This window comes from Cephus cinctus, unplaced genomic scaffold, assembly GCF_000341935.2.
Source record: "Cephus cinctus unplaced genomic scaffold, Ccin1 Ccin1_scaffold0678, whole genome shotgun sequence".
NCBI lineage: Eukaryota > Metazoa > Arthropoda > Insecta > Hymenoptera > Cephidae > Cephus > Cephus cinctus.
This window is the reverse complement of record NW_014333303.1, coordinates 102,109-127,069: the sequence shown is the minus strand read 5'-3', so window position 1 is coordinate 127,069 and position 24,961 is coordinate 102,109. Positions and strand designations below refer to the sequence as shown.

At 34.5% G+C, this 24,961-nt stretch overlaps 5 protein-coding genes across 17 annotated transcripts; 3 read left to right on the top strand and 2 right to left on the bottom strand.

Moving 5' to 3' along the window:
- Positions 1–255: 255 nt before the first annotated feature.
- Positions 256–5,059, top strand: LOC107269574 (ubiquitin-like modifier-activating enzyme 1). The gene has a single exon (XM_015743583.2). It carries the CDS (start codon positions 552–554, stop codon positions 3,699–3,701), a length of 3,150 nt encoding a protein of 1,049 aa, XP_015599069.1. The 5' UTR covers positions 256–551; the 3' UTR covers positions 3,702–5,059.
- Positions 5,060–5,185: 126 nt separating this feature from the next.
- LOC107269577 (cullin-5) lies at positions 5,186–10,100 on the top strand. 5 transcript variants are annotated; one of them, XM_015743590.2, is made up of 11 exons: positions 5,186–5,481; positions 6,036–6,245; positions 6,351–6,533; positions 6,608–6,749; positions 6,830–7,144; positions 7,255–7,727; positions 7,803–8,066; positions 8,147–8,302; positions 8,407–8,687; positions 8,775–8,898; positions 8,993–10,100. In XM_015743590.2, the coding sequence occupies exons 1-11, from the start codon at positions 5,464–5,466 to the stop codon at positions 9,185–9,187; spliced, it is 2,361 nt and encodes a 786-aa protein (XP_015599076.1). In that variant the 5' UTR covers positions 5,186–5,463; the 3' UTR covers positions 9,188–10,100. The 5 variants fall into 5 exon arrangements, with proteins under 5 accessions (XP_015599076.1, XP_015599078.1, XP_024942669.1 ...); XM_015743592.2 differs by lacking the exon at positions 5,186–5,481 and adding an exon at positions 5,572–5,590; XM_025086901.1 differs by lacking the exon at positions 5,186–5,481 and adding an exon at positions 5,713–5,731.
- A 298-nt stretch (positions 10,101–10,398) lies between these two features.
- On the bottom strand, positions 10,399–14,841 carry LOC107269584 (protein sarah). Of its 5 annotated transcripts, none has more exons than XM_015743615.2 (6): positions 14,135–14,622; positions 13,377–13,429; positions 12,998–13,264; positions 12,709–12,898; positions 12,303–12,455; positions 10,399–12,133 (listed from the first exon to the last, which is right to left on the bottom strand). In XM_015743615.2, the coding sequence occupies exons 3-6, from the start codon at positions 13,253–13,255 to the stop codon at positions 12,009–12,011; spliced, it is 726 nt and encodes a 241-aa protein (XP_015599101.1). In that variant the 5' UTR covers positions 13,256–13,264; positions 13,377–13,429; positions 14,135–14,622; the 3' UTR covers positions 10,399–12,008. The 5 variants fall into 5 exon arrangements, with proteins under 5 accessions (XP_015599101.1, XP_015599102.1, XP_024942675.1 ...); XM_015743616.2 differs by having other exon boundaries at positions 13,415–13,429; XM_025086907.1 differs by lacking the exons at positions 13,377–13,429; positions 14,135–14,622 and adding an exon at positions 14,707–14,841.
- LOC107269578 (oxysterol-binding protein-related protein 9) lies at positions 14,791–24,903 on the top strand. 4 transcript variants are annotated; one of them, XM_015743594.2, is made up of 13 exons: positions 14,791–14,944; positions 19,155–19,370; positions 19,679–19,909; positions 20,139–20,214; positions 20,285–20,374; positions 20,623–20,737; positions 20,857–20,969; positions 21,883–21,912; positions 21,992–22,154; positions 22,288–22,562; positions 22,667–23,061; positions 23,142–23,369; positions 23,488–24,242. In XM_015743594.2, exons 1-13 carry the CDS (start codon positions 14,819–14,821, stop codon positions 23,578–23,580), a joined length of 2,151 nt encoding a protein of 716 aa, XP_015599080.1. In that variant the 5' UTR covers positions 14,791–14,818; the 3' UTR covers positions 23,581–24,242. The 4 variants fall into 4 exon arrangements, with proteins under 4 accessions (XP_015599080.1, XP_015599079.1, XP_024942671.1 ...); XM_015743593.2 differs by having other exon boundaries at positions 20,854–20,969; XM_025086903.1 differs by lacking the exon at positions 14,791–14,944 and adding an exon at positions 18,663–18,681 and having other exon boundaries at positions 20,854–20,969.
- LOC107269583 (elongation of very long chain fatty acids protein AAEL008004) lies at positions 15,372–17,397 on the bottom strand. 2 transcript variants are annotated; one of them, XM_025086906.1, is made up of 4 exons: positions 17,204–17,397; positions 16,594–16,865; positions 16,109–16,419; positions 15,372–15,965 (listed from the first exon to the last, which is right to left on the bottom strand). In XM_025086906.1, the coding sequence occupies exons 1-4, from the start codon at positions 17,247–17,249 to the stop codon at positions 15,875–15,877; spliced, it is 720 nt and encodes a 239-aa protein (XP_024942674.1). In that variant the 5' UTR covers positions 17,250–17,397; the 3' UTR covers positions 15,372–15,874. The 2 variants fall into 2 exon arrangements, with proteins under 2 accessions (XP_024942674.1, XP_015599099.1); XM_015743613.2 differs by having other exon boundaries at positions 15,596–15,965; positions 16,114–16,419; positions 17,204–17,396.
- Positions 24,904–24,961: the final 58 nt, after the last annotated feature.

Sequence of the window (24,961 nt, the reverse complement as noted above, 5' to 3'; positions counted from 1 at the left end):
TTGTAACGTAATAGATGGTCTTAGAGAACGCATTATTCTGTGAGTTCCCGTCTTGCTGTAGCTGCTTCTCAACAATAACCTCCAGTCACTATTGGCCCATTTTGAAAACTACATTTCATCGGATTCACACGAAATTCAAAAGAAAATTTTTAGTATCGAATATTCGAGAAGTCAGTTCAGAGGACGTCGTAGTTACGAACTCACCGTTCTACCCTACCGACCTGGTTTCCCGAGCAAGCCGAAGCGAGAAAATCCTATCAAGAAGGCATCGGTATCGCTATTACGGGCCGGGCTCAGAACAGCAGAAAGAACGAAAAATCATTCTCAATCGTTCTTGCATGGACGGTGGTGCATGTTGTGTGTTGAGCGCGTGCATAGAACCTCGAGGAAGGTTGTAAGTAGGCTGAAGGTAAGGACGTGGGGCGCGTTGGTGGAGCAACCTGCGGGGAGATAGAGAGTAAACTAGGAAGAGGGAGTCAGTGTGTGCAGCTTATCAGTGCAGCAGACGGGGAAAACAATCGACAGATATAAAACGGCTTTCGTAAAGTCCGATGTCTAGTGCTGAGGTGGTGGAGAGCTCCGTTGACCCCCCAGCTAAGAAGCGACGCGTTGCTGCCACCACGGGAGGAGCCGAAGAACCCGCGGCGACCGGAGATATGGCGAAAAACGGCTCTACTTCCAGAGCACCTGCTGAAATTGACGAGGGACTCTACTCCAGGCAACTTTACGTCCTCGGACATGACGCCATGCGCCGGATGGCGTCCTCGGACGTCCTCATCTCAGGACTTGGTGGTCTTGGCGTTGAAATTGCCAAAAACGTCATCCTCGGTGGAGTCAAGTCAGTTACCCTACACGATGATGCACTTTGCCGTATATCCGATCTTGGATCCCAGTTCTACCTTACTGAGGCAGATATAGGTAAGAACCGTGCTGCGGCCTGCTGCCAACGTTTGTCAGAACTCAACAACTATGTACCTACTCGCCATCACTCTGGACCTCTAACCGACGGTTATATCAAGAAATTTAAAGTTGTTGTATTAACCGAAACTTCATTGGAGGAACAACTGCGTATTTCTGAGATTACTCATGCTAATGATATAGCTCTTATAATAGCAGATACTAGGGGACTCTTTTCCCAAGTTTTTTGTGATTTTGGTAATTCTTTCACGGTTGTGGATACCAATGGAGAACCACCAGTTACTGCTCTGATTGCGAGCATATCTAAGGACAGTGAAGGAGTAGTGACGTGTCTGGATGATACACGACATGGTATGGAGGATGGAGATTACGTTACATTCTCAGAAGTTCAAGGAATGACAGAGCTAAATGGATGTGAGCCTAAGAAGATAAAGGTTCTTGGACCGTACACATTTAGTATTGGAGATACCAGCAAGTACCTTGAATATATTAGTGGTGGTACTGTGAGTCAGGTGAAAATGCCAAAGATTTTACATTTTCTACCACTTCAAGAAGCTTTGAAGAAGCCTGAGATTGTCATCACAGATTTTGGAAAATTTGATTATCCTGGTCAACTGCACTTAGCATTTATAGCTCTGCATCGATATCAGTCAGCTAAGGGAAAATTACCGAGACCATGGAACAAAGAAGATGCTGAGGAATTTTTGAACATTGCTAAAGAGGTTAATAAAGACTATGGCCTTGATGTTGAGATAAATACTGAGTTGCTAGAAACCTTCGCTAAAATCTCAGCTGGAGATTTGAACCCAATGAATGCAACTATTGGAGGAATCGTTGCTCAGGAAGTAATGAAAGCTTGTTCCGGCAAATTCCATCCAATCTACCAATGGCTATACTTTGATGCAATCGAGTGCCTACCAGCAGATCGTTCAGAACTGACCGAAGAAGATTGTTGTCCAGCAGGAACACGATACGACTCTCAGATAGCAGTATTTGGCAAAAAATTCCAGTCAAAGATCGGAAGTTTAAAATATTTTGTAGTAGGAGCTGGAGCCATAGGTTGTGAATTGCTTAAAAACTTTGCCATGATGGGTGTAGGTGCAGAAAATGGTTGTATCACAGTCACTGACATGGACTTTATTGAGAAATCCAACCTAAACCGTCAGTTCTTATTTAGACCATCCGATGTTCAAAGATCAAAGTCTTCTACAGCAGCAAAAGTAATCAAAGGTATGAATCCTGATGTCAACATAGTTGCACATGAGAATCGAGTCTGCCCGGAAACCGAGAAAGTTTACAATGATGAGTTCTTCGAGGTCTTGGATGGAGTAGCAAACGCCCTAGACAATGTTGACGCCCGCATTTACATGGATCGCCGTTGCGTTTATTACCGCAAGCCTCTTCTAGAGTCTGGTACTCTAGGAACTAAGGGAAACACTCAAGTAGTAGTTCCATTCCTTACAGAATCCTACAGCTCCTCTCAAGATCCTCCAGAGAAGAGTATTCCTATTTGCACTTTGAAGAATTTCCCCAACGCTATAGAGCATACACTGCAGTGGGCCCGAGATACTTTTGAGGGTCTTTTCCGTCAAGCTGCAGAGAATGCTGCGCAATACATCTCCGACCCTCAATTCGTCGAGAGAACTCTGAAGCTACCTGGTGTACAACCATTAGAAGTCCTGGAATCTGTGAAAATTGCTTTGGTGGACGAGAGACCCAAGTCATTCGCAGATTGTATCGCATGGGCTCGCTGTCACTGGCAGGAACAGTATAACAACCAAATTAGACAGTTGCTCTTTAATTTCCCACCAGAACAAATTGGTTCCAGTGGTCAGCCATTTTGGTCCGGACCCAAGCGCTGCCCAATACCATTGATCTTCGATGTGAACGACTCTCTTCACTTAGATTACATTGTTGCTGCAGCCAACCTTAAGGCTGTCATCTATGGACTGCCAACTAATCGTAACCGCGAAGAAATAGCCAGCATTGTAAACACCGTGCAAGTGCCAGAATTCACACCAAAGTCTGGAGTGAAGATAGCTGAAACCGACTCCCAGGTTCAGGTATCTAACGGTAGCGGTAACGTGGACCATGAGAGACTCACTCAACTCCAGGAGGAGCTACCCAAGTCTGATCAAATGAAGGGTCTTGTAATTCATCCTCAAGAATTCGAAAAGGACGACGACACTAATTTCCATATAGACTTCATCGTAGCTGCTTCAAATTTGAGAGCTACCAACTACAAGATTCCACCAGCTGATAGACACAAGAGCAAACTCATCGCTGGAAAGATTATACCGGCCATTGCTACAACCACTTCAGTAGTGGCTGGTCTTGTCTGCCTGGAGTTAATAAAACTAGCTCGTGGCGTTAGAGATCTTGCCATTTATAAAAATGGATTTGTAAATCTCGCCTTGCCCTTCTTCGGCTTCTCAGAACCGATAGCTGCGCCTAAGCTGAAGTATTACGACACCGAATGGACTCTTTGGGATAGATTTGAGGTCAAGGGTGAACTTACCCTCAAGGAATTCCTCGATTACTTCAAGGAACGTTACAATTTAGAGGTGACGATGCTCTCGCAGAATATCTGCATGCTCTACTCATTTTTCATGGCGAAACCCAAGTGTCAGGAACGAATGGGTTTGCCTATGTCTGAGGTGGTGAAGAAGGTATCGAAGAAGAAGCTGGAATCCCATGTACGTGCCCTGGTTTTCGAGTTGTGCTGCAATGACATTGATGGAAACGACGTCGAGGTCCCATACGTACGCTACACTTTGCCCTGACTCCCAGAATATACTCCACATAATAAGAAATATCTACTTAACTGATTAGTTGTAGTAATTTCTACAAATTTCTATTTTACAATACGATACAGGAAAAAAAAATTAATCTTTGTCTATGTAAGGCTCACAGATTAAGAATTATCGTCTCCGTAGCTTCGTGGGGTTTTCTTAGCGAATCGAGCCTAGGGAAATTAAGAAAAACAATATATAAAACACGAGAGATAGTAAAACAACTGGGAACCCGTTTCTTGCAAAAATTGATCTCCCTATTGCTCAAAAAAAAAATGAAAATACGGATTATAAGAAAATGGTGTTAGGAAAAATGCGGTGAAAAAAGAACTGAGACCACGAGATCTTAATAGCGTATCCTGATTCCTTTTGTCGGTGAAAATTTTATTTTTTATTGTTTTGCAATAGCGTCGGCGACACTGGTATTATTTTATTTTGCTTTGGTAATTCCCTACTTTCCTTTTGTATACAGTGTTTAAAATTAAAGCGTTATAGGAAAAAAATAAATAAACAAATACAGATTGTTTTCTTGAATTCAGTGTGCGCTTCACTGCTTTCCTATTCTATCTAATTAGTTATGTTTCTTTTTACATTATGTATACAACTATTGTCTTCAGTTTTCATCGAGGGTTCGTTTTCGCAATTCTGTAATTCCGGCACCTTCATGGTAATGACTTTTGGGCTCACTTGAATATCTTATTCTATAGCGTTGAATATAAATTAAGGAAATATAAACGTGGCGATGTCTAGAGATACGTTGCTAGAATGCTAACGCAAATCTTATTATGTAGGTGTACCAAAATGGAAGAGTACCAGATCGTATAAGTAAATGCAATATGTATCTTGCCGGCAGATTATTGTCTACATTTTTGTTTCTATTTTATACATTTAATTTTACTTACATCCGAATAAAATTAAAGCAGGTGACTATATTAACCGATTACCCGACAACTCGATTCTTTTGCTATGATAAAATAAAAATATTTAAAAAATTGGAAACACCGTCATATTTTCAAGTTCACAGTAATCGAAATTATAATAGATTATGTACAATATTTTTTCTGATTAATTCGCTTTTTCGGACTCCGCTGTAAACTAATTATTGGCTAAGACTGTTTGTTGTTAACGAGGGATATTTGCATTTAGATTTGTAAAAAAAAATGATTAAAATTTAGACCAAATAAATGGGAGAGTGAAAGAAAAAAAATGATGTGGAATATTTTGTTAATTCTAGGATAATGCGGATATTTATTGTATTTTTTTTCGATAGAGGATAAATAAATGTGTTTGGATTTCAAGAGATATGAAATACAGTAATGAAAATAAAGATGAATACCATGATTATTGTATACCTTGTCTATAACGTCATGAACAATTATTTTACTCCTTGCTGTTACACCTTGTGCATTTTTTTCATTTTTTATAATAATTATTGCACTTAATCGTACCAGATTTCATATTCTTTTGTCCTTGCATTCCATAGGATGATAGTCATCGTTAATTTTTCTGCTAAATTTTTTATGAAATAAATATTGTCACCAAATTGCATTACCTCATCATGCAATTAGTCACAATAGAAGTATATTTAATCTATTTTTGTCGTTGCAATATTATTAAATGATGAAATGTATTTTTTTCTTTGGTCAAATATTCTGCTGCATGTTGAAGATGACATCTACATGCATCAACATTGAACGATGGCTGACGATGGCGCACTGGGCGCATCGACATAGGACATGTCAAAAATTTTGTGATGGCGTCGATGTTAAAGGTTAGTTGTCACTAAATGAAAGAAATTCCTGTCGAAATAAAGGATAAATTAATTAATTTAAATATTTGAAAAAATTTACTGCTCTCGTTAATTATCACTCACTATCGGAGTAAGAGATATTTAAATATCTTCTTCAGAAATGGAATAAAACTTTGTCATGAGTATTGTGGTTACTTAATATTCCTTTATTAATATTGTTAACGTTTTTTTTGTTCAATCATGATAATCACAAGGATAAAGTCACTGACATGTATTGAATTGTTGCATGATTTTCAAAATATCTTGACCTACCTTAAGAAAAGTATTGCGTTGGAAACATCAGTATCTTTACAGGCTTTTATTCTTATAGTACAATTTTAGTGTATATTTGTATACATGAATATATTGAGTTATGGGATAGCCTGAAAATAAAATTATTCATGAGTGAAGTAATGTAATGATTAGTAATGAAATAGATTCTTATTTCAATATAATGGTTATATATAAGAAGTAATGGCTATATGTATCTTTAAATTTTATTTGTAGTATAATTAGAAAGTACCTTTCTTTTGCAGGATTGGGGCCAATTCACATTCGAAGATAAATGGCCCTGCATGCGTCCTATTATATTAAAATTGCTGAAACAAGAACCAGTGACACAAGGCGAATGGCAGGATCTATTTTTTTCAGTTCATCTTGTGTGTTTGGAGAACGAAAAAGGTCCACCCAAACTGCGAGATGCACTCAAAGAAGATATAATGGATTTTATAAAACAGGCTCAACAGGTAAAGTATTTTGTTTAATTAATTTTGTATATCATACGCAAGTACTTGTGTTTATGGATATAAAAAGTTCTTAATATGATACGTAATCCAATTGTTTAAACATAGAGAGTACTGGCACACCAAGAGGAGCAGGCATTATTGAAAGCTTACATAGCTGAATGGGGAAAATTTTTTACACAGTGTAATTATCTACCCACCCCATTTAGACAATTAGAAACATCCCTTGCAGGGAAAACAAGTTCAACTCCTCAGAAAAGAAATCAGCCTGATGAGAGTATAGTCAGAAAAGTTTGTACAAATATAATACTTTTAGCAGCTGTTATAAATACAAACAATTTATTGAGTAATCTTGTTCCTATTAGTTAATGCTAGATAGTTGGAATCAAAGTATATTCGGTGAAATCAAACAAAGACTACAAGATTCTGCAATGCGATTAGTACGAGCTGAAAGAAATGGAGAAGCTTTTGATTCTCAACTGGTAATTGGTGTGAGAGAATCTTATGGTAATATTTAATAATAATTAGAAAACGTATAACTTCAAAAAATCCATGTATACATATATTTAACCTCTTAACATTTGTAGTGAATCTATGTTCGAACACAACTGACAAGCTCCAGATATATAGAGAAAACTTCGAAGCAGCATATATTGAAGCTACAGAGGCATTTTATTGGGTAAAGGCGCCAGAACAATTGTCCTTACATGGAGTGGAAAATTATATGCGTTATGCTGAAGCAAAGTTAAGAGAAGAAGAACTGCGTGCACAAAAATATCTAGAACCAAATAGCGCAAGTGTACAATTATTAACTGAATGTTGCGTGCGAGTACTAGTAGCTACCTTTAAGCCAGCTATATTGGCAGAATGCCCACGAATGATACAACATCATCAAACGGACAGTAAGTAAATGACCAAATGTTCTATTAATTTGATGTCGCATATAAAAATACTCATCCTACGTATGGTTAACATTTTTACCAATGTAATTTTGTGTACCTTTCATCAACAGAGCTGCGGTTAATGTTGAAATTGATGGACCGTGTGCCAGAAGGTGTTGGACCTATGTTAAGAGACTTGGAAGAGCATATAGCAAATGCAGGACTGGCTGATATGATGGCTGCTGTAGACGTAATCACTCAAGATTCTGAAAAATATGTTGAGAGATTATTGGACTTGTTTCGTCGATTTTCGACACTCGTGAAAGAAGCCTTTGACGACGACCCACGTTTCCTCACGGCACGAGATAAGGCTTACAAATTAGTGGTTAACGATGCCACGGTATTCAGATTAGAATTACCACCTAGACAGGGTGCAGGAGTTGGCACAGCTGTTGTTAACAGTAAACCGAACAATAATAATAATGGCCAGCCAGAATCTAAATGTCCTGAACTTTTGGCTAATTACTGTGATATGCTTTTGAGAAAAACTCCTCTAAGCAAAAAACTTACATCTGATGAAATTGAGAGCAAATTAAGGGATGTGGTATGTACCACGTTAACAGAATTATCTCTAGTATCACAATTAAGATTTCGTATTATGATAATGTTCATGTTACAGCTACTAGTATTAAAATACGTTCAGAATAAGGACGTATTTATGCGGTATCACAAGGCCCACCTAACTCGACGTCTTATTTTGGATACATCAGCAGATTCAGAAAAAGAAGAAAATATGGTAGAATGGCTTCGAGAAGTTGGAATGCCTGCGGATTATGTTAATAAGTTGGCGCGTATGTTTCAAGATATTAAAGTCTCTCAGGATCTTAATCAACAATTTAAGGAGCAATGTCGAGCAGCCATTGCTGATAGCATTAATATCAAAGTAAATTTTTATCCTATTACATTTTACTGTAATTTTTATTGTAAGAGGATCTTTAACAAAATATTTAACATTTCCACTAGATACTGAATGCGGGAGCTTGGGCAAGAGGTAGCGAACGTGTTACTGTCAGTTTACCACTTCAATTGGAAGACTACATTCCCGAAGTGGAAGATTTTTACAAGAAGAAGCATAGCGGTCGTAAATTACAATGGTATCATCACATGTCTAACGGAACGGTAAGATTGAGAAACTTGCTTTACATTTTTTTTTCGTAATGCTTCCATTAAATGAAAAATTTCACCTCCAATCATATGATATTATAATGTCTCTCATACTTTAGATAACATTTTCGAACCAAGTGGGTCGATTTGACGTGGATGTAACAACCTTCCAAATGGCTGTACTTTTTGCTTGGAATCAACGGCCGATGGAAAAAATATCTTATGAGAATCTCCGATTGGCTACTGAATTACCAGATCCAGAATTAAGACGCACGTTATGCTCACTGTGCGCTTTTCCAAAACTCAAACGACAATTATTACTTGTAGATCCACCAGCTCACAGTCCAAAGGACTTTGCACACGATTCCCGATTTTGGGTAAATCAGGAATTTGCCATTGTGTTAGTATAAAACTGTATTCTATTACATTTGCCGTTAAAACTTCATTCTATTCCTTATTAGTTCTATCATCGTTATTTCGTTTTTAGGAAAAATGGCAAACTGCAAAAGCGAGGAAAAATTAATCTAATTGGTCGCTTGCAGCTCTCTACGGAACGTAGTAAGGAAGAAGATAATCAATCAATCGTCCAACTCAGAATACTACGTGTACAGGTACAAATACCATAAATATAAAAAAATAAGTTTGTACAATTTTCCTGTTCACTGTAATCAATGCTAAGTATGATTCTTTGATTTATGCAAATAGGAGGCCATCATAAAGATATTGAAGATGCGCAAGAAGATAAACAATGCGCAGCTGCAAACAGAATTAGTAGACATATTGAAGAATATGTTTTTACCCAGTAAAAAAATGATTAAAGAGCAAATCGAATGGCTTATCGAGCACAAATATATTCGAAGACACGACGAAGACATCAACACGTTCGTTTACATGGCGTAACCTTTGATGATGGCTACTCGTGAAATCATTCGGACTTCTATGGCTGATACTATATTTTTATAGAACTTGAGTTTCTCCCTGTGCGGAAGCGTATGCTCAAGCAGATTAAAGGAAACAGGTTTACTTACCTGCCATTCATTGACAGCTTCAAATCAATGGAATAGACATTACTTTTAATAAATGATCGAACAGAAAGGAAATGAACAAGAACATGTTGACTCAAAAGATCATATCACTTTATAAGGACTATCCTGCAAATTCATAACGGATAATTAGATCGAAGAAAGGATATATACGTGCAGTAGAAACTCTAAAAATTTGTCAGCATTAACGAAGATCGTTTTAAATAATGGTGATCTCATTATTGTGACCGATTCTTTATTACGTAGAACACATAAATAGTTATGACTAAGTTCAATTTCCCGAAGCAAATTGTTTGTATTTGAAATGCTTTGGTGATTCAAAAAGGAAAAAAAAAAACAGGAAATTTCAATGAAAATAGGGATACCGACTCATCTTGCAATGTAATACTTTATGCCACCTTTTTTCTCCGAATTAACATTCCTTATAATCCCAACTGCAAAATCAGCTCGTCAGCTCGCGGATTCTGGGTCTCCGACAAGTCCTTGTATACATTATGTACGGCCTATAAATTTTGCGCATAAATATACGTAACATTTAATTAGTGAACTGGAGCGTACGCTAGGCAATAAGGAAATAATTTGCTAGAATTTTAAGTTTGAGGAAAAACACAATTTGTTAAAGTGTTACATCTACGTAAACTAGTGTCGATAAAGTCTAACTTGTTGTATAAAGCCTTTATAATATTTGAATGAATTTAAGAGTGTAAGAATACAAGTAACTCGCATTGCATTAAAAATCTGAATTTTCCAGAAAAATACTACTTTAAAAATGTCTATGATCATTAATATAACAACGTTGTTCCTATTTTCATTTATAAAACCGTTTGAACTCCAAATATTTACACTCTAGTGAGATATATTGAATCAATTACAGAAAATCTTCTCTTCATGTATAACAGAAAGCAATGCTCAATCATATCTGTTATTGATACGAATGAATATTACGTACGGTGGATTATAAATTTGTATTGCAATATTAATTTTAATCTTTGTCTAAGCTGATATTTTACTTTCTATCGTTCAATTCTTGCTCAGCCTACTTAGTCTCTGAATAATAAGTGCAGAAAATGATTTTTATGAACTTTATTCTTATCAATTCAATGTTAAATGACAAGAGGCTATTTTAAAATAATTCCTTATAACAACAATCCATTTGACGGGATCCTTAAAGATTTTAATAAGTACAACTTAATAATCGTTAACGATTGAAGTATTTATATTTTTTGCAGAAAAAGGGAACGCGATGTATACTTATGTATATATATATAATATATATGTGTATATAAATATATGTACATCTATATTATAGGTATGTATATACGTATATATATATACACACGAGAAAGTTATATAACTAATACCACATTCACACACGCATTTCGACATTAAAATGTTAACATGTCTTATTAACGATACGTCGAATACCAAGAAAAATAGTTTGACGGAGATTTTCATTACTTTAATCATATTTTTCAATGTTTTTTCCCCCTTCAACATCCCTATGCCTTTAGTACATATATTATCCGTACGGATAAATAGCACACTCACGATATGAAGATGTAATTTGTAAGTTAAACTCCGTTGCGATATATTTTGCGTGATAATTTGTAGAACGTGGTACGTACATCGGTTTCATTCTTTCCTTTTTTAATAAATTATTTTAATAATTTTCACAATTCCTTTCAAATATAAGTTACGTGTAATACAATTCTGCATAAAGCATTAAGTCTTGCCATATCTTTGTTTCGATTCTTATTACGTACAAGTGTTATTTTTCTTCTTCCCCTTTGCAACGTGTTCGAATTTTTGATCTACTTTATTCAACAATAAAGATACAGGGTCGCGAGTCTTTATCCTTTTTAAGAAAGAATATGAGTTTCCATGTCAACATTCTACAGGTGAAAATCGTCATCGTTGTAAAGGATCGTAAGAGACAAGTGCAAAGCCATATTTTGTTATACGGCGTATTCGACTGTGTTCCCTAATGAGTGATTATAAATTATTTTTTCAATGAGTAATGAACGACTAAATTCCTTTATAATTATAAACCATAATTAATGTTCTTTTTTCTCTTCTTCGTTTATATCACGTAATTTGCATTTTACTGCGCTTATCTATAGGCGCCGTGGAAAGCGTGAGAAGAAAAAAAAAGTTGATGTATATCACATTGATTGTGATAATTTAATAATAAGACATTTGCTAAACTCATTTCAGAATCTATTAGATATACCAGAGGATCATTAATCGACATGTACCCCTTCTCATGTAACAACTACGCATCATTTAGTTCAAGTTTTATAAACTAAATGTGACTATCTTGGAAAGTAGAGAAAAAGACTCGTTTTTTTTTATTTATAACGAACGAGATAGTGGCTGTAAGATTAATCAATCAATCGTATGAGATTTCGAATTTTTTTTAACGATTAGTTAAATCCTCGGCTTTTTGAGCAGCAATATTCCATTATTCGAACTCGGTTTCTGAACCTTTTATTTTGACACCATAATTAAAACTTACAAAATATGGCTTGGCAATAGAATTATTCGAATTATCAAAATGCTCTCTTATTACATATTCTTCACGAGCTCTATACGACTTTTGTCGTGTTCTGGATGGATTGGGCAAAGTAATTGCCATTTTTATTATTTGAACGATATAGGAAGAGACAACAGGAGCTAAATTAATGATCCGGACAGCGCGTGTGTTGGATACGAGGAGCATTTTGCATTGGATTCGTCGTTTCGCATACGTGGACCACTATGCCTGGCTGACCGGAACCTCCTGGATGCAACTCGTGACTACCACCTGATTCAACAATTATTTGTTTGTTTACGTTTTTATTATTGCCACAATGATTATTGTGGGGATATAAATATAATTATATTTAATATTTAGAAATTAATAATTGTCTGTGGAATCAGATGTGTTAATGATCTTTTATCCAATTTGATTTTAATAAGGAGATTATAGATACCTGGTGACAAGTTTGCTATTGCTGCTAGTAAATCATGATTGACAAGAGGTTCACCTTCCTCTCTGGGTTCCCAGCCTATTGGTGGGGATGCTGGAGGTGAAATTAGGAACTGTTTGGTGGGGGCTGGTGGTTGCAGATGCCGATCTTCCATATCTGTATTTAAATATACAAAAAGCCAGTATGAGATAATAATTTACAATACTATTCTAGAGATAGTGTATTATATTGTTTTTATATTTCAATTATATTTCAATTTGTGTCACGCTACTTCTCCGATCTAACTGATTTCAAGTTATCTTATTGCAAATAAAGCATATCTCATAGCATATCATTGTGACTGTTTAAATATAGTTTCTATTGTAATATTTTTGACTACACAATCATTGCCAGAATGATGGAAACAAACCTATTGGTGTCACAGGTTGTGCAAAGTAACAGTTGATATCTGTTTCTCCATAGTGAACTTGATGTAAATGTATTCTGGCATGTGCAGCAGCACTTGGAGAACTATAATTTACCCTCATACGCCTGAATGATCTAAAATATTGAAACGTAGCATCCTGTCCAAATTGTTTAAATAGTGTTTCTATGCCACTCTGTAATAAATTCATATAAAGTATAGATAAGTATTATCTGTGTTTATCAAACTAGCATCGAATTAAAAGTACTATATAAGACTATGAAAATTAAGTAACCTTTAGTTCATCACTTTTGAAGACACGTGGGTCAACATTGGTGACAATTACTGAAGTAGGAAGATCTTCATCATGAACTAACTCGTCTAGTGTTCTTGAACTTGCATCCCCACGGTCCTCTTTTTCTTCAAATTCCAATTCCAATTGCTGATAATTTGGATGTACATTAGGTAGACCATCTACCTCATTTATAATAATATTCTCTGCTTCCTCTGGCTCTTCAACCCCTCTTACACCAGTACTCCTTTTTTCCTCCATTCTTATATCCTAATGTTTAATTTTACATTATAGAACATTTAATTTTAGACTAATTGATGATGAGATTTATGTATAGTTAAATATACTCTGCATACAGTTAGCCATGCTAATATTTTCTTACCCGAAGAAGTGCCTAGTTATCTATTATACCAAAATTACCGTTAGTCGCAAGATCTATAACAAGAATAATAGCAATACAAATCTAATATACAGCCCAACTACGTAAACAAAGCAAAAGCATTTTCTTACAAAAATTATGCTAAAAGAATTGCATTCTTGAACAAATATATATTATCAATGTAATAGCATTTTCATTGTCAAGTACAATTTATTCGTAATTCAAAATAGTATGTTTTTAAGAGACACACCTAATGCGATTTAATTATTGCTTCTTTAATCTGAATTACAGTGAGTATTATACATATTCCTCTTACATAAACACATTTAAAATTATGAACAAATAAAAGGGATAATCATGAAAACTCATAGTAAATTTAGGTAGTACTAATTTGTACCATTGATTATAAAAATTTTTACACTAAATGCAGTTATTAACAGAATTTTATTCCTAGAAACTGCTACAACATACGTTTTAAGTTTATCATATAGTAATTTCAAATTTGATTAATAAACTAGAACTTTACTAGTTTCAAGAATAAATAAGGAAGAAGCAGCATTGCCGTAATTTGTTTATGGATCCTAAAATTCACAGAAAGCTGTGCATTAATGTAAGTCCCACAATTTGTCAGGTCACTGTTATGGTTGGATTTATTACTGACACCGGTTAGCAAAAATGGTGCGAATCACAATGTCAGATTGATCATACTTAAGACTCTAATTTATCATTTGACCGATAAAATGCGTTTAAATCTTACGTACCTCCCTGAAGATCGGATAGTTCCAGCCAAATGTGTCCTTTCAGTAATAGAAAAGTCCACTATCCTCTAGTCTACTTAAAATGTATCTCTACTAAAATGTACAAGCTCACTATTTACAAAAGGACATCCGTAATTGTCACTTAATAATATCGGCACCTTTGCCCTTTCAAATTCTCCAAGATGTATTTATTATTTTATTGTTTCCGAACAACCAGTGAGAATGGAACCGATGAGTATCTTATAATAGTTACTAGATCGCGGTCATAGTGATTTCACTGTAGAATCGAAACGACCCTTATTCAAGACAATAAATAATTACTTATGTAGCAACAAAAAAAAAGAAAAAACTATCAGCAATGATATTTGGCATGATTAACTAATTCATAACGTTATATTTATTGATGTTCTCATCTTTTTACATTGAAAGCATGACGCAAACGTGTCCTGGGAAATTTTTCTCAAGACAATTATTTTCTTATTGATGAACGAAGAATACCAAAACTGTAATATCTTAAAGGACCTGCATTTTTGCTTCAAAAAGTAAAAAGTTTGTTACTTAACGATAATTAGTACCTGAATTCTATAATACATTAGTAGATAAGCTGGTAACGGCATCTGGTAAAGGAGTACTTGGCAAGTGAATATTCAATTTTCACACTTCGAGTTCAACATCTATTCCGCTCCAATGGCAGCAACAAACAACATGTCGACGATGGAGGGTTCGTTAAGCAAGTGGACCAATGTGGTAAATGGATGGCAATACCGGTGGTTTGTGTTAGACGATAATGCTGGACTTCTTTCGTATTATACAGTAAGTATATTTTTTTAAATTTCCAATACTTTCTGGGACCATTTATAGTTTGATGCACGACAGGTTACACCCACTTGCTAATTAGCAGTTTGTATAAATTGGTGGATTATTTGTCAAAACTTGATAGGAAAAAACGTAGCGTACAATTCTGATGCTAGTATATTTGACTTCTGTTAGATTCTTTCCAATTCATGTTTTTTACTTTTAATTGTATACATTGTGTTACTGTCAGCTGATCGGTACACTGTGCGTTTTTGTGATATCTTTCGGTTGTTTCCAATATTAGATCAAATGTTGCACAACAGATAATGTCATCGTAACAATTGAGCTTAGAAAACATTACAATTTTTCATTGTTTTGACAGTTTTGCTTTGACACGATAATAAGGTTAGGATTTTAGTATAATGTTTTGCTTACTGAGCAAGTATTGAATTGATTTATTCTTTAATAATTATGACAGTTCCATACGTTGAGACAATATCATTTATCAAACACTTTAGGCCTTTAATATTCTTGAATTATTAAAACATTGAGCCCTATTATAATGGAGTGTAATGAAAGTCATATGCATCATATTTTAGATAGCTATATCTAATTATATTTTTGAAAGTGTATTGAACATATTTATTTTAATATTGAAAATGTATAAAATACTAGAAATTTGCAAGATGATTTATTTATTTACATACAGTTGAACAGTGTCTATGGCAATTGTGAATATATAATTAAGTAATATTGTGTTTAATATAATATAGAGTTTGATTTACATGACTACAATGATGGACTTATGAAATTAAAATGGTGAATCGGATGTACATTTACTAACACATATCTTCATTTCTACAATATTTTGTTTCTATACACTTTTCTTATGTTTATGATAAGAAGATCTATAGAAATTTAGAAACAGGAAGAAATTTATAAGCAAATTCAATATATGTAATATAGGGCTCCATTTAGGTATGTCGCACGACGGTAAAATTCCTTGAAAGGCATGAATGAGGAGAACCCAGAATTGTACCTGAAAACAGCAAATTCATTTCATATTTAAAGTATACAAATTTATCGAATATATAAAAACTCTATTAAATACTTTGTGTTGCATCTGTAATTATTTGTTTATAAATATTAACATAAAAATATGGAATATATTAAATTACATGCCTTACCATTTGTACGATGGTAATGTATGGTTTAATAACTTTTAGCACACCCTGGATCGAAGGTTTTCCAGTGCTACTTAGTAGGTAATACGTATACATAATAACGTGGACACCGCAATTAATGAGTAACGTTAATGATCCCATATAGCTGGTCCAGTATTTGCAAGACAGCCATGCAAACAGACATGTAGTGACATGATGATACAGATGAAGCCCAGAAATTTGATTGTTCTTCTTTCTGAATATGAATACTGCTGTCTCACTTAAATCAATTATCTTCACAATGAAAGTCCAATAGATTACATGCGTCAGCTGAAAAATAAATTGACTTTCATTAACTCTTAATTTTCAAAATTCTTAAACCAATAATTTAACAGAAACTTGAACATCATTTATATGGAAAATCTTTAATCCCAAACACACAGTATATTAAGTTTTAATTTTGTTGCTAAAACATTTAAATTACACTTAACGTAGAACACTTACTCTTATAGAAATAGGATCCGTGCCGTAATCGAATGGCACACATCCAAAATTGATGTGCGTTGTCCATCCTGATGTTGCAACATAGTACACTAACAACGCGTTAACAACAATTTGGAAAATATTATAATATTTGATATATGTTTTTAATGAAAGTGGTTGCCTATTTTTCATGTAACGGGGGCCGCAACCCAATACAAAATAAAGATAGCTTATAAGGATCAATCCTAGTGGTATCGGTGAATGAATTAAGAACCAGTCATTTGTGCGAACATCTGAAAGAATAATATTTATTAATATAATATATGTAATAGTATATTAGTATATACAAACTAAACGTAAAAGACAAGTATACTACGAAACTGAATTTTATTATCAAATCCATACTTATATGACACCCGTTCTGTCTTTTGAATACATAATCTAATTGTTTAATTTTTTAATTTCTTTTATTTAAAATTATCGTGCATATATTAATATTGTACTTAGCAATGTAGGTCACTAATTCTTGAAAGACGTATGTGCGGGAACTAATATTTCATTTCAAAACCCTCATTTTATTCGAGTAATAGTAATTTTAGTAATTTGTGCTCAGTTATTGTTCAGGACTCACCTGCTTTCTCGATCATATAATGATTATACAATTCTGTGAATCCCATTGTGTACTTTTCTTTTTTTTCAACTAACTACAAGGAGACTGTATAGTATAAAATTGTTGCTACTGATATCTAACTTAACGTGATGTTAAATTTCATACATGCTCGGGCAATGGTGATATCGTTGAATGTCTAAGCTCTGTAAAATTCATAGTACCGGCTTATATATGAAGAATGCATGTTTCCCCACCTCGAATTAAATCATTGTTGTGCGTCATTCATCGTTAAACAGATGCCCCTATCTTACTTTAAAAAACACACGTTATTAAAATTTTACTACTTACATCACTACAACGATTATCATTTTTTTTTGTCTATAACAATTTGGTCACAGTTGGTTTATAGGATTTGCTTAGTGAGAATCATTGTAAATGTTTGAATATTCCAGAATTTTAGGTTCATATATTTCAATATAAACTTCACTTTTGAACAATAGAGGGATGGAGGAATCGTTAAAAAAAAGCGTGAGTGAAAGTACAAAGAATATTTAAAACATATATTAATAGCATAAAACACACAACAGATTTTATGTAATGTCAACTGTATTTACTGGACGCAAATTATAGTTTAGTATACAATTTAGATGATAGAATAAGAGCTAATATATTTGAATGCTTATTGAGCCTTTTAAACTACGATAAAAATATATTACACGCACGATGATATTCGTTACATTACAAGAAATATTCGTACATTATTAAGAAATTATAGAAAAACTGCATCCCTATGATACTCCAGTTTACGTAGTATTATGTCCCAATTCACATACTACTGTTTTATTTGACAATGTAAAACAATAGGAGGAAGTTTTTCAACTGTTCCCTTATAATTGGAAATTATTCATAATACTGCTATGAATACAACACAAATGACGGATTGGACAGCCAATGAATATATGCCAATTCAGATACTTGATTCGATGTAAATTTATGGTTCGGGATGTATACTGTTTGCACGTGTCATACTACGACCTATAAGAAAAATTATTGTCGTATCCATATAACATAAAATTTGCAATTCCAGCGACCTTTTTGAGAAACACCTTATCACCAATTGAACGAGTAAGAATGATTTCAATGGGAAAATTACATTCACAGATTACGCTAAGCAATTTCGGCGATGACATTAGTATGTCACATTTGAGGTGTCACCTTTGTACCGGTTATAACATAAAAGAGTCCCTAGAACGTGACCATGATGTCGTGGCTCGACTATTGTGAAGAAACAGGAGTAGTAAACTAGTCTGGAAGTTATAATTTGTCGATGTTTCACAAACATCTTTTATTTCGGTTGGCCAACCAAAATTAATATAACAGCTGACTGGCTAACCATGTTACACACGAACGCTACAAGAGATAACTTTTGCCAAGGCGCACTGGTATAAGAATACCTTACAAGCCCTAATGAAGTAATTTGCTATGTTTGTAAAACGTCGGTAAGCTAAAACTTCCAGACGCAGCTACAAGCCCGAAGCCAATTATAACCAAATGAAAACGATATTTCAACTAGTAAAGGTCAGGAATTATGTACGCATTTCCAACCTTTGACTTCGATCGGAAAGAATCCGCTAATGCAGGGACACATGTTATTGAGCTTATTTCTGCTACAATGTGATATGATTTGCAGACGATATTGTTTTCTTCTCAAATATATTTAATATATTTCATTGTGTCCAAAGCCTCTCATAAATTATATGCATCATGATGAGTACCTACGTTATTTTTTGCTTTTTTAAAAATGATGATTCGTTTCAACTGTATATTATTTTTATGCAGCTGTTTTGCATTCCTAAAGGTAAATCTCAATGATATTATTTTGGGATTTGGAAATAATTGTCTTCGTTGTTATTCTAATGCGTATAGCCAGAAAAAGAAATTCTTAAAAATATATCATTATTCAATTTTGCAGAGTAAAGAGAAGATGATGCGCGGTGCTCGCCGAGGTTGTGTACGTCTGAGGGGTGCTGTCATTGGAATCGATGATGAGGATGACAGTACGTTCACCATCACAACAGCTTCTTGTAAAGACGACCCCAAGACTTTTCACTTTCAGACACGCAATGGAGAGGAACGTGAACGTTGGGTCAGAGCCCTTGAAGATACCATTTTACGACATTCACATGCGGTATTACTCCTTGTTGCACTTGTGTTTAATATTATTAATTAATGACTGTCTCATTAATCGTCATTCAAAAGTAGAACAATACATGTCCTTGAATATTGCTTTCTTGAAGTGTTGATCTAATAACCGGCTCATCATTATTCAAATATCATATGAAATTTCAATATTGTGAAATATTCACAAAGCATATTATGTCGAACGGTGTCATGAATTTAGAATGTTAGTACTATTCGCTACGAGAATTTGCGTTATACTTTGAGAATAGTGAGAGGAGCTTTCTTCTTTTTAATTAAACTATAAAATGCTTTCAGCGATGGGACCCTAAGAAATCACCGCCCAAACAAGACTTTGATCGCAAAGTAGCTGAGGCAGATGCATATCTTCAATTATTAATTGATCAAATTAAATTAATCGAGGGAAAACAGAAAACCGTGGACGAAGGAGACGAGGAAAAGCAACAGAGGTATGCAGCCATCCTAACGCAAGCCAACGCAATGCTTAATTCTGTTAAGCATACCATTGTACAGCTGCAAATTGCAAAGGTATTTTATTTTGCCTGACCTATGGTGTTCGATGTTACAGTAATGTTTGCTTTTAACTCTGGCTCCTTGTTTATGAGGTTTAATTGTTTTGAAAGGATAATTTCGCAATATTTATAATTTATACGTTACTCTGTATTTACTCATGCAAGGACTTTGGTGATACTGTTATACGTTGTAGATTTTTATTAAATTTTCATTGGTAGATATTTGAACTCTGTCGTTCTTACAGAATACGGCCATTCCTGTTAACGGTATCTACAGAGGACCAACTGAACCAGTACATGTTGCACCGACGTTAACACATGGTCAGTAATTAAATGTTGCTTAATAAATTATAGTACTGAGGCAATTATTTATTTGTTTTGTGTTCTTTAGTCGCTGCTGGAGAATCTGAGTCTACTGTTCAAATTGGAATTGAATTAGGTTCCGAATGCGTTGAGCCAAGAGTGCCAAGTTTACCAAATGGTTAGTTAATAATTTTATTGCTGAATTAGTTGTTCATATGAACAACACTGTGGCTAATATTGAAAGAAATTTTAAAGGACCATTTAGGCCCGTATTTATAGTCAGTGCTTGAGACGAAGTACAGTCTTAAGACCATACATGGTAAAGGGACGACTTAAGATTGTCCTTAACATTAAAAATTGACTACGAGTACGGGCCTCAGAGCCCACGCAGAATTTGTATTTGTTTTCGGTCTTGCATTCCTATAGCTAGAAGCCTTCCAGTACCAGAGTTTTCATACTCTTCCTCGGACGAAGATGACGATTACTATGACGCGGCTGATGAGATTGCACCTCCTTCCTCATCTCAAAGCCATTCTCAACTGCAAGTATTATTCATATTTTAATTTCATGCAGTATTTTGCACCATATGATTCTTTGTATAGTTCTGTCACTATTGATATCCCGAATTTTTTATACGTTATTCAAATAATGTTCTAGTAGACGACGTGATAACGACCGGTTACAATCACCAACAGAAAGTAGTTCAAATGATAGTCGTAAACAGCCGCCACCTCCTCCGCCAACCAAAGGTGATGGCTCCGTGGATTATGATGGTGAGTCAAGATTCATTTTATAGTACAAATACAAATGCTTGAGTAGATATTAGGTATTTTTTTTAATGAGATCTAATGAGATTAAATGCTCATGATGGATTAAAGATTCGTAACTACTACATATTTGAATACCAGGAACAAAGGCAAAAGCGCAGTCGCCTTTAGCGATGGCTTTAAGTATTGATTTGAATTATATACCTTCTATATGGGTGGATACGTCCGTATGCCCTGTATATACGCGCAGCAGACATAGATCATTACTGACCTATAGACATTTAGTGGCACACAATTACGTCACAGAACGTGTCGGGATACCGAGATCTGAATTATTTAAATTTGAACACTCAAGAGAACGATGGTTGCTTCAGGCGAAAAGTGGCACTTTGTAATTAAAAAAAATATTTTATTCCGTAATAAAGATAATAAACACTATGTTCTCTATGAATGGTAGTAAACATTGTGTCGAATTTCGCGACATGTTGGACTCCCGCATGGCACTGAGCCTTTAGGAATGGATACTAATTGTACTATTTCAAGAAGAAAATATGCAGAACTCTGGTATAAATCGTAAGTTCATTGGGGATTAACTGTAATTATATTCTTAGGTTGAAGGTTAAGTTTTATTGAGATGTCAATGTAATTATGAGTGAAGATGTTGTGAATATGCAAGAATCCTTCAACTATGTCATTAGTATGTAATATATTAATTATCATTAACATTGAATAATATACCAACTGTTGGTATTTTTAAGCTGTAATTACAAGATCGTACTGACATATATTACAAAATATCATTTTTATAATTCATGGTTAATTAATTTATATTAAATGTTATCATTCAGTTAAAAATAATTATATAAGTTTTCTACTTTATTGTACTAATAATTCATTGTATTTTTCATTCATATTGCAGCATTGTACGAGGAAGAAAGCGAACCAGAAAGTTAGTATGACCTGTTCTTTCCTATTGAACTCTATTATTTTTTTATCAATAACTTATTTGTATAATTAAATATTACTAGTGGATTCAATGGAAAGCCATGGCTCGGTTGTGACACATTTGCTGTCACAAGTGAAAATTGGCATGGATTTGACAAAGGTAGCTTTACCAACATTCATCCTAGAGCGCAGGTCGCTTTTAGAAATGTATGCAGATTATTTTGCACATCCTGATCTTTTTGTAAGGTAATTATTACTTTCACATGAACGTTATTCTATTAGTATAAAAAGGTGTTCATAATAAATCTGTGCTGTTTCGTTACACAATCGATGATCCAATGTTGTTGGAACTTTTCTGGAATTAGAAAAAACATTTCAGCATAGCAGACATGCCAACCCCTAGAGACAGGATGGTGCAAGTTGTACGCTGGTATCTATGTAGCTTCCATGCAGGTCGAAAATCCGGGGTTGCTAAAAAACCTTACAATCCCATATTGGGCGAAATTTTTCGGTGTCACTGGAATCTTCCTACGAATGCTACTGCCGATGCTGGTACAAATCACGGCTCAAAACCTTTGAATGAAGGACCCGTACCATGGTGTCAAGAAAATCAACTCTCATTCGTTGCAGAACAAGTTTCTCATCATCCTCCAGGTAATGATCATACAGTACTTTTATCATAATTCAATTAAAAGAAACTAATTATTTATACCGGCAATCATAAACGAATTAATATGATATTTTCAATGCAATTTCAGTAAGTGCATTTTATGCCGAACATTATGGGAAGAGGATAAGTTTTGGCGCGCACGTTTGGACAAAAAGCAAGTTTTTAGGTCTTAGTATAGGTGTGCACAACGTAGGGAAGGGCTGGGTTAATGTATTAGATCACGGAGAGGAATACGTTTTGACATTTCCAAATGGTTACGGTAGATCCATACTTACCGTGCCTTGGATAGAATTGGGTGGAGCAGCAACGATAACATGTGCGCAGACTGGATATCAAGCAGCTGTAGATTTTTTGACTAAGCCTTTCTACGGTGGTAAACGTAATCGTATCACCTGCCAGATCACGCAACCCGGAGATAAAAAGCCATTCGTGGTAATTAATGGAGAATGGAGTGGTGCGATGGAAGCTAAATGGGCTGATGGAGTGAGTATAAAATTAATTTAATCATTTCGTTACCATACAAGAATTTCACAATACCTATTTTCCGAATCGAAATTTTTCAGAGGACGGAGGATTTTGCTGACGTCCGGGAAATGCGTATTGAGAAGAAACTGGTCAAATCAATTTCGGAACAAGAAGAATATGAATCGAGGAAAGTCTGGCGAGAGGTTACTGTAGGCTTACGTATTAATGATATGGATAAAGCAACTGCTGCTAAATGTTCTATTGAGCAGAAACAACGGGATGAGGCGCGGATTCGAAAGGATAATAATATTACCTGGCAAACAAAGGTGAGGTTACTTTTACAGTATGTGTATTACGATATATAATACGATATCAATAGCTCAACTATAATAATATTAATTAATAGCATGTCTCATTATCTCGTATATTCCCATTTATTCTCAGCTTTTCAAAGAGACTAAGGATGGTGGATGGACATATATAAAACCTCTTGCCGATAGGCTGCACACTACTTCCGAGGAAACTGAGGCAACGTAAATATGCGTAACGAGCAATAGTTATAATAGTCATGTACATTTACAGATCGCACAGTAATAATAGAATAACAGGCCTAACGCCTTAAATCGTACGTGACTCTGAAAGCCTGTGCATTGGTACGATATAAATATATTTTTTAGGATGATCAAATACAAATAAGAGTGAGTAGACATAATAAAAATTGCCTTTGAAACAGGATAATAGTGATATGAAACTTAGTCCATTCATTAACATAGAATCTTACAATTTTAACAGTCTTCTCTGCAAGCTTTTTTGAACAGTGAAATGATGTCAATTTTAATAAATATTTATAATGAAAATGGAAATGAATCAATTAACAATAGATTGGCTTCTTAAACGAAGTGTTGTTGGACAGTTGGGAACATTTGTCTGTCCTTTTAATGTTGGTTATAAATTCTGAGAATAATATATAAACCAATACACTTTATATTAAAAATAGTGCATAACTCAATTATGTATAAGGCTTTGGGAGTACACGTACTTCAGTGGCCTTTTTCAAACAGATCAAGGATAATATTCATGCGCATCTCGTGCGTGTTATGAATTATTCCTCGGAGTATGTATGTAAAATTATCTTTGATCTAAGTTGTAGATGAACGCACTGATTATAAATAAAACAATTTGTTTTATAGTATAACTAAGATACAAACTTAAATGTTTTACTTCCAAATTAATGACAGTGATGTCTATTATTATCCATGATATTGTCTAGTTGGAATGATCATCTGAGACAAATGATAGTTGTTACGAAACTTATGAAATTCCAAATACACGTAGAGCAATTAATTTTTTTTTTGAATAAATGAGACTCATAAAAACAACTATAAGAACTCATTAGGACAATATTCGCAATATGTAATGCTTCTCGCATTATTATTATATAGTCTATCATAATTGTAATTAAAACAAAAAACAAAGGAGAAATTGAGTTATGAAATATTGCAACTCCAGATAAAATCATACACAACGAGCGTGTACTTATACCTCGTACTTATCATGATTTTTCTAGATAATATGAACATTTCAAAGCAAATGTTTGTTATATGTATATGAGTTATTCTGGTGTTAACGCCAGAAAGTAAAAGAGTTATTCTGTATATTGTCTGAAGGGCCGCTGCTAACTTTAGTGTGAGTGATGATGATAATAAAAAAGAAACGTTATAGGTTTACGAATAAAGAACTTGTTACTGTTTTTGTTCGAGAATGTAGCATAATACCACAATCAATGTTCTGAAGTCTTGTGCCAGTTACATATTATAAATAAGAGGAATAGTGGAGAATAAAGATGAGGATTTGGCTGAAGTTTTGCCTATGTAAATAAGATGTAATAATTCTTTAAAAGAATAAAATCAATAGCCCG